Raw genomic sequence first — 9,749 nt, forward strand, 5'->3', positions numbered from 1 at the left:
AAATCCACACCCTTGAGTGACATAGTTAAGCCGACCTAAATCCCCCTGTAGACAGCACTAGGTCGATGGAAGAATTATTTCATTCATCTAGCTACTGCCTCTCTGAGAGGTAGATTACCTATGCCAATAGGAGAACCTCTCCCACTGACAAAGGGAAGTGTCTACACTGAAGCTCTACAGCAGCGTAGCTGTAGTGTTTTAATTGTAGATAAGCCCTAGGATGCTACTCAACAAGTGTAAGGATGGCAAAATTAGACTAACACAAAGCAGGAATGGAATTCTCTCTCACAAAAAGTTTTTCATTGCCTTATATCTGATATCAACAGTAGTCCCCAAATACATTCTTACACTAAGCCACCTGATGACTGGTACTCCATTGTTTTTCCTTATCACTTTTGGTTTTTAAATAGGACTCGGAGGAACCAAGTATATCTCCTTTGAAGAACGGCAGTGGCATAATGACTGCTTTAACTGTAAGAAGTGTTCTCTTTCATTAGTGGGCCGCGGCTTCCTCACAGAAAGGGATGACATCCTTTGCCCCGAGTGTGGGAAAGATATTTAAAGTTTAAAACAAGGAGGAAAGCAGAGCTGTGCTTGCAAGACATATTTTTCGAAACATGCGATGTTGTGTACTAGCTTTAGTCAACCATATGAAGACTCTACTCTTCTGTGTTTCTCAGTACCATTCACATCACGTAACCTTTTTTTCCTTCTATCTAAATCCAAAGGTGGACTGGGAAGGAGGCAAGAAATGATTTCAGAATCTCTAGATGGATTGTTGATGGTTAAGAATTTACACTGTTAACCTAGATCAGTGCAAGACTTGAGATATGAAATGTTTTGGCTGTTATTGACATTTTCTTTTCTTCACTGAATATTTGAATTTACAAACCTTAGTCTTTAAGGGAGTGATATGTTTGAAGGATTACAATGGCTATGTGCTATAACTTCATAGATAGAGATTCAGGGTGAAATCTTGACCCACTGAAGTAAATGGCAAAACTCGGTTTGACTTCAATAGGACCAGGAGTTCAAGCCTAGTGTTCTTGGAATGTGTAATTGCACTGTGCTGTCAAGTGTGTAGAAAGATGAGAATGTAGGGCGTGTATCAAGTGTTCAAGGATCTGTGCCATGCCTTAACTACGAGAAAAGGATTATTAATCATTTAAGTGGGAGTGTTCTGTAACAAATATTTTATTGCATGACTAGATGATCATTGTGTGAAGTACAAATTGTGACTGTCAGTATCAACTGAAATTACACTACATATTGTATTTCTTAAAATAAAATCATTTAATAAATTCAATTTTTTTGTGATTTTGATTTTATTACTTTTAAAGTGTCAACATTTGCTAAAGTAGAGTGTACATAGAACATTTCCAAAGTTTAAAAAAATACAACATAAGCCATATAAATACAACTCACTTCCCTGAAGTACTAGTGAATTTGCAGGGTTCTGATAATTATCCTCAAATGGACACACCAAAATAGCAGGTAATCTCCCATGGATTTCAAGGGGTGGAAGGCTCTCCAAAGAGAAATAAATAGTAACTGAAATGTGCAAAAAGACCAAGTAATATCACCCACTACAATAATTAGTGTATGCTCAATTGCTGTATTTAAAAATATGGTAAAAAGGATTCTTCTAAATTGTAGTTGATGTAAAATCTTTATTTTCAGGACAGGTGGTCAATTTAGAATCCGTATGGCCTTATATAAAAATATTGACCATGTCCAAAACATTGTATGATTTTATGGGTAAAACACAGCAATTTTTTGTTTTGGTTTGGTTTTCTCACCTAGTTTATCATGAAATATCTGAAAGCATTTGCAGACATTGATCTCCAGAAGTGTTTTAGCCCTAATTTTTCCTAATAATGGTTCACAATTACTAGGGGTATGTTCTTATATAATTGAGTCTCTTCTCTGGAAACTCAGAGTGCAAAGTTCTTGCCTTTAGCCAGAGCTAGTTGATCTATTCATTACAAACTGGAAACCCAAAATTAAACAAAAAAGCAACATGAACTATGGTTAGGGGGATATTTGAAGAGTAAATAGCCAAAGACATAATGAACAGCTTTCAGATGGTTGAAGGCATTCTGCTTTTGGCGTCATCCCTCACAACACATTCAAGTCATGCACCAATATTCATCTAACACACAACTTATTTTGGCTTCTGATCTATAGTGTTCTTAATCTCTTTCTGATTTGAAATGTTGTAGTCTTTTAGCCTAATTTATGCTGCCAGGTAGCATTTTAGCATTACCAGGATGGGACCTTGCTCCAAAGGGAATAGGTCAAATCCTTCCCTGGAGTATGAGTAGTGTATCCCAGGCAGTCCCGCAGGATAAAACACTGCTCAGGATTAAGGACTCATAGATTTTAAGGCCCGAAGAGACCATCATGATCACCTAGTCTGACCTTCTTCACATTATAGGCCACAGAATCTTGCCCACCCACTCATCTAATAGACCCATAACTTCTGGCTGAGTTACTGAAGCCCTCAAATCATGGTTTAAAGACTTCAAGTTACAGAGAATCCACCATTTACACTAATTTAAACCCGCAAGTGATCCATGCCCCATACTGCAGAGGAAGGTGAAACCCCCCTATCTTCTCTGCCAATCTGATCCCAGGGCACCCTTCACCACCCCAAACATGGCAGTCAGTTAGATCCTGAACATGTGGGCAAGAAATCACCACCCAGACACCTGGGAAAGAATTCTCTGTAGTAACTCAGAGCCCTTCCCATCTAGTGTCTGATCACAGACCACTGGAGATATTTGCTACTAGCAGTCGCAGATGTGCCACAAACCACTGTAGGCAGTCTCATCAGACCATACCTTCCATAAACTTATCAAGCTCAGTCTTGTAGTCAGGCTGTTCCAGAACTTTACTCCTCTAATGGTTAGAAAACGTCATCTAGTTTCAAGCCTAAACTTTTTGATGGCCAGTTTATATCCATTTGTTCTTGTGTCAACACTGGTGCTTAACTTTAATATCTCCTCCCTCTCCCTGGTATTTATCCCTCTGATATGATTGTTCTTTATAAATACATCTCTCCTCAGCCTTCTTTTGGTTAAGTTAAACAAGCCAAGCTCTTTGAGTCTCCTCTCATAAGGTTACTTTTCCATTCCTCTGATCATCCTAGTAGCCCGGCCCTACCCCGGTCCAGTTTTAATTCATCTTTCTAAAACATGGGGGACCAGAATTGCAGACAGTAGGAGCCTCGTTAACACTGAAAAATATAATTTGTCCTTTCCTCTCCCCATGTTTTTTTTTTAAAATATAGTTCTCACAGGTGACAGCAGTTGTCTGCTGCAACCTCACTCAGAGCTGGATACAGTGTAATAGTTACCTGGTTTGTTTTACACATTACTTTTTAAGTACATCCTAATTTAAACTTTTTTCTTTTTTTTTTATGTAACAATGTACCATTGCTGACCCTGTTTCCATTATTTTTTGCCTTCAGCTCCTTAGAGCCCTGTACAGATACATAATTTGTATCTGCATACAACCCGTGATCCGCAAACATGGTCCACAGCTATAAAGCGGATTTGCAGGGCTCTACAGATCCTTCTGTTATTAACGGTACGGTTTAATGGACTGAAATTAGAGCTGAGAAATGGGGACTTTTCTGAGTCTGTGCATGCAGCACTCGGTAATTCAATTCATAGCTCCATTTCCCCACCTGTAACACTGAGATAATATTTATCTCCCTCAAGTTTATACAAGGCTTTTATAAAATGGGAGAGCTGTCTCTAAGCTATTTTTATCATCTACCTATCATTTTTCTATACCATATTTATGAATTTGATTATTCCTCAGAGATGAACCTCTTTATGTCTTTGTATTCAATCTTATTTCAATCTCAGCCAGTTTCTCCAATTTATCAACTTGTATTTTATTCAATCATACCTTCCAAAGTCTTCATGTTACCTACAAATATTTCAGTTCAGTTGCTGTGCTTGCTCAGTACAAGACAACTTCTGAACAGGTCACTCACTATGCTACAAGTGGTATAAATTTGTAATAAACATTACTGGTGGAGAAAAACTAAATTAACATCTCCAAATGTATTCATGAATGGACTTTAACTGTTGACTGGTATATGAATTTTTTGGGGTGGTTTAGCCTCACCAGTGAAGGCAAGACTTTAATCCAGCCATATGCTGTTTTTTTAATTTACATAATTCTTTCTAGGTCTAAGCTCAAAATTTAGCAAACAATTTAAGAGCTTAAGAGAACACACCAGAGATTTATTTGTACAGAAGTCACAAAGTAATTTCCCTTCCAGGACAAATGTTAATTTTAACTTTGCATAGCTACTGTTGCAACATGTGTATTCATGTCCAACACCTTTTGGTCTGGCACCATTTCTAGTTTAGATTTCCAGCAGAGAAAATTGTGGGTGACAGAATGTGCTGGCAGTGGAATATTATAATGGAAAACAATCCATTGAAGGAGACTCCTGGCACAAACTTCAAGAATAATGGCCATGTCAGACAGTGAATACCCTCTTTATGCACTTTCCAGATGGAAAAAGAAAAGGAGTATTTGTGGCACCTTAGAGAGTACTCCTTTTCTTTTTGCGAATACAGACTAACACAGCTGTTACTCTGAAACCTGCTTCCAGATGGAAGTAATTTGTATTCAGTCAGTTAATTATACCTAACGTCCTTTCAGAATATAAGAATTTCCCTGTCATAGTTACCGATGCAAATCAGCTTTCAGAATAAAGAGAGAAAAGGCAACTCTGGAAATCTTTGTACCCAACATGGGTTACTTATTACCTGCAATGAAGTGCCTTTAAAAAATAAAATTAGTAGAGTAGTGCGGTTTTGCAAACAGAACTGTGAACTAATTGTATATGTGAGAGTTACCTGGACAATCACATTATTTAATGAAGAAAAAAAGCCATCCAGTCCCAAACAATTTTGGTTTTACAATATCAGATAAGTGAACCCTATCATTTTTATCACTGACTTTCTACATGAGCAAAAATGCACTTAGCACTCATACAATACTACCCACCTAGGTCCTTATACTGCATCTATCACCATGGTATCTGATCATGGTACTGATTGCATTCAAGATGGCTCTCCAAGCAGCACACCAGAAAAGTGATATTCGAGGCACTATAAATAAATTATTCCAAAATATGGTAGCAGTTGTCCTTGAACTGTGTGCCTGGATGTATGGAAACCTTAAGCACAGATGATATACTTTTTTCTACATACTTTCAGAATAGATCACTTGGTTTCTGTATCCATGTTTGCATCCCAGACAGCTGTTGACAAGATTGTTCCCATATACGACAGGGTACTTACTATCTGCTAGTCTAAACCTTCCAAATGTTTCCATGTTGTTGGTCACCAGAAAAGTTCATTTTTATTTTAAGGAGCAATGTCAAATTCTTGGTTATATTAGTAATAAAGATTCAAAAATAATCCATGTTTCAAGGTATACACTGAAAACCGCAATGAGCAGGTTGTAGCCAGGCCAAATTAATCTCTTCACTGCTGGTCCACAGAAGTTCTATGGGATTCCTAAAATATCAAGACAGTTTCAAAGGGTACTTGGGTAGAGGCCAAATTCCACTAATTTTGGCATGAAACAGACTTCCAAACTTTTCATCCACAGAGATATAAAGTCAGATTCAACTACCCTGTTTGTCATGTTTATTGTTTAAATCCATCAATTTTAGATTAGTATGCTGGTTGACCCAACACTGCGAAGCAGTGTATTTAGAATTTAATTTATTGTCTGCTGAAGCATACAGCTGTCCTTAGGAGTAAAGGTAAGTGCTCTTTTCTAGTATCCTAGGTCTGTTTCACCTTTACATCATTCGCTGCAAGGTCAGAAAATTAAATTTTGAGAAACTGTACAATAGACTGAAAAGTTTTGACAGCCCAATTTCATGCTCCAACAGAGTTCATGTGATGTCACCAGCAGTGTAAGCTGGTGCACTACAAAGACAGAGAAAAATACACTTGTAAATTGTATGTTGGAAACCTCTCTCACCATTCAGCTGTTACTTTGAAACCAATGGATTTTTTTTTGAAGTACTAATGTAGTCCATTTTTTTGTTGCACATGCCATTTGTTATGCTCTCCAACTATCTTGGCATCATGTGACCCTCAAATGAACTGTAATTATGTTCTTCTACCTTCTACACAAAATTCCTTCATTTAAAACAAACGGAGAAATAACAATATTCAAAAACTAATATGGAAGCAGAAAATAAATTGTAATTTTCTTACAAGATACTGTTATTTTAGGTTTAATTCTAGTTAAAAGTTCAATCACAGTGAATAAGAGAAATCCCTCATACTTCTGGAAAAAAAGCATTGTCAAAACCACACAAAGGCATTCTTCCTCAGGATATTCCAAGATGGAAGCCTCCTGTAGCTTTTCTTTCCTGAGTGCGCCTCCTGCAGGAAGCTGTAACCTGATCAATTTGCTGAGCTTCCGACTGCAGGAATTAGCCCTCTAAGTAAAGGCTCTGGAATGTCCTGCATGCAGCAGAACCAGAGTGGAAATGGTCAGGGCAAAGAGAGGCTACATAGAGATTACCATAAATCTTGCATACTGCAGAGCACAGCTCCCTAGCAATCTCTTCAAGACCATCTACCAGGTGGGTTTGGGGTGGGAAGAGACAGGCCAAAATTTCAAATTAACTTTTTAAAAAAACAATATATTCATCATCATTGTGTACTAGTAACCTTAGAAATGTCAGTACAACTCTGGAAACAGTGTTTGTTAAAAAATAGCCAGGAGGACATAAAACACAATTTTATATGTAATATCCTGTCAATGTTTTTCTAATTTCATGCTAAGGTGGCAATGTATCTGGGATCAAACAATAGTTTTAAACAGGTCACACTTGGGACCTGATCTTCTTCACAGTGTTAAGGAAAAAAAAAAGTGAGGACCCGAACCATCAACAAGTACACTAGGTATCTGTGTTGTGCACAATATAGAATAACCCAGAAGTCACTGTCACACTTACCTGACTAACCATACCTTTGATCCCTCCTAGTCACTTTGAGTGGATCCCCTTCTCTCAGGTCTTAAGCCATCATCTGTCTGTGGGTGGAATCATATGATTCTCTCACTCTCAGACCAGGCGTTGGGCTGTAGTTACTGGTGCTAACTGCACTTAGCTCAGCAGGTGTGACAGAAGCTCAGTTCCCTGCATACCTGTTTCCTCCAGGAGTAATAGCAGTGGCAACCAGCGACCAAACAGCTTTCTTAAATCAAAGCATTGTTTATATAGAACAGCATTTCAGAGAAAAACCATCTTGAAAAACAATAAACCAGCTTATATGCATATATCTGCCTTTCCCTAAGACTTACTGTTTCCTGGATCTGGGGAAAGACACAAAATCTTTCGGACCCTTCTGCAGAATCTCTTTCTGTGTCAACCTGCCCTTCCGCAAACTGACTCCCCCAGAAAGGGTTTTTTGACTGTTAGGTGTTCTTTTGATCTCTGGCTTCCCACCCTGGCAAAACAAGGCTTGCATTTTGGCTGAAGACAATGTTTTCTCCCACCAGCTTGTAACTGCCCCTCAAGGTTGGTTTGGAGGTTGCTTGCCGGGAGCCCCTGTGTTGCTTCCATGCTTGCTTTCCCCCACAGCCCCCTATTAAGCTCGAGCAATACATTCATACAAGAAAGTCTTATAACCCCAACATACATTAACTTCATCTCACTGACTGGCTCTCACATTTTTCATATAGGTATTACCTCTCAGTATTTAGATTACATGGACATGGAATTACTGTCTCACTTCCAACACCACAAGTGATTTTATTAGAATTATTGTTGCAGTTATTAAACTTTGCAAATTAGGTGTGCATCAGAAGCTACTGGTTCAAAAAGCAATCAACATCTGAAAGAAAAATTCAGAAGGTGAACCAAAATACAGCAGTGGAACTCTATTTCTACAGCAGAGAGCTGGACCAGCCATAACCTGATCAAATGAAAACCTGGAATTCATGTCTAAATCTCCCCTGCTCTGTACAGAAGGGAAGAGAGCAGTGATTTCTGCAGCCCCCTTTGAGAGTTAGGATATATAGGTTTAAAAGAGGGCAAACCCTAAAGAACCCATTTTAAAAAGAGTGATGGATGAAGCCTCTGTGAACAGCCACAGACAGGAACTGCCTTAGCAATATAGTTTCAAGAAAGCAGAGGGGAACGTTGATGTCCCAAAGCAAGTACGGAGGGACTACCCTAGCCTTCTATGAATTCCAATGACTTATCCCTCAAGGAGCCAAAACTGAAGCCAAGACAGAATGGAAAATTTTTCAAGGGGAATCTTGAAGAATTTTCCTTCCCTGAACTCCCTTCTCCAGGTTTTATTGTCAGCAGTGAAAAAGCTAGAACTGGCCTAGAGTTTTTCCATTATCTTGTATGGTTAAAAACAAAAAACCCCTGATGTTCTTTGATTTGATTTACTTTTTAAATGGGTAGCATGCAGACATGTGGCCATTTATTTTGTGGGGAAAATATCAGAAAGTTCATCCGAGTAAAATTAAACATTTAAAAATGCTGTTCAGATTATTTAAACATACAGTGATCTATACTTACTTCTAGATACACAACTGGGGTGGGGGTGGGGATGGATGGAAGGGAGTCAACTTAAAATCTAGCATCATCCAAGGTACACAAAGCCAGTTCTTCCCTGGAGCATAGTTAAGGAGGCCAAACCAGACATAATGGTCCCCTCTGGCCTTAACAAAAAAACAATCTTTAAGTAAATATGACCTCTTATCACAGAACCATAGAGACACAAGGAATGTATACTTGAACAAATAGCTCTTTAGAAGAAATATACCAATGACAGACATATATAGAGCTGGGTATTTGGTCAGATATTTGTTGATCACTTTCATTTTTAACATGACATGAATATGAAAAAAGGTTATAATTTAACGGTCTTGCCAATTTACTTCTTTTTATGTAATATGTTTGAAAATGTATGTATCTACCTTTCAAATAATTTCCTAAACTGCATAATCTTTCTTTCAAGAACAAACAATTTATATTCAAGGAGCTCTAATTAGGGAATAGCTAGAAAGTGTGCCTTACATGGACAAAGTCACTGCTATCATAATCTGTTTATAAAAGGTGTCACACAGGTATTGTATGCAAACTGGTAAGATGCTGGTCATTAATATTATTGCATGATGCACGGATGGGTGGTGTATAAAGAACTATAGTAGGTGTTGGAAATATATTTTTAAAATGTGTTTTGCAAGCAATGCATAAGCTCAGCCTGTCCTAGACAAATGAATATTGTTTTACCTGCTTGACTATGTTGTGTCTCCAATGTAGACGGAGCAAGGTCAGGCCAAAAACAATGGAAGTACATCTACATATAAGATAAATAAAAAGAAAAGGAGTACTTGTGGCACCTTAGAGACTAACCAATTTATTTGAGCATAAGCTTTCCTGAGCTACAGCTCACTTCATCGGATGCATACCGTGGAAACTGATGTCTCTGCGAACTGGCTATAGGTGGGAAATCTGCTTAGACAAAGACTAACTTTCTGAAGTTGTTTCAGTCACGAGAAAGCGTGTTTTGTTTGTAACCTATCTTTCATATCTCTAACTCTTGCTTGAAATCATTCAAACATACACTCTTTGTTAATAAACTTATTGTTTTGTTACAAAACTCTCAGTGCTGTTATACCGAAGAGAAGTGTAAGTCTTCACCTATTTTAAGACTAATGTGTGCTCTGTCTTT

The 9,749-nt window shown here is 38.0% G+C and overlaps 1 protein-coding gene across 5 annotated transcripts in view; it reads left to right on the top strand.

Moving 5' to 3' along the window:
• FHL2 (four and a half LIM domains 2) overlaps positions 1–1,306 on the top strand; it is a 64,019-nt gene extending 62,713 nt beyond the window's left edge. For all 5 annotated transcript variants that reach the window (XM_084611361.1, XM_084611360.1, XM_084611364.1 and 2 more), the window contains one exon: positions 411–1,306. In XM_084611361.1, the coding sequence (XP_084467487.1) occupies positions 411–562 (152 nt within the window). In that variant the 3' untranslated portion in view covers positions 563–1,306. The remainder of the gene's footprint in view (positions 1–410) is intronic.
• Positions 1,307–9,749: the final 8,443 nt, after the last annotated feature.

This window comes from Lepidochelys olivacea, assembly GCF_965140295.1.
Source record: "Lepidochelys olivacea isolate rLepOli2 genome assembly, chromosome: 1".
Classification (NCBI taxonomy): domain Eukaryota; kingdom Metazoa; phylum Chordata; order Testudines; family Cheloniidae; genus Lepidochelys; species Lepidochelys olivacea.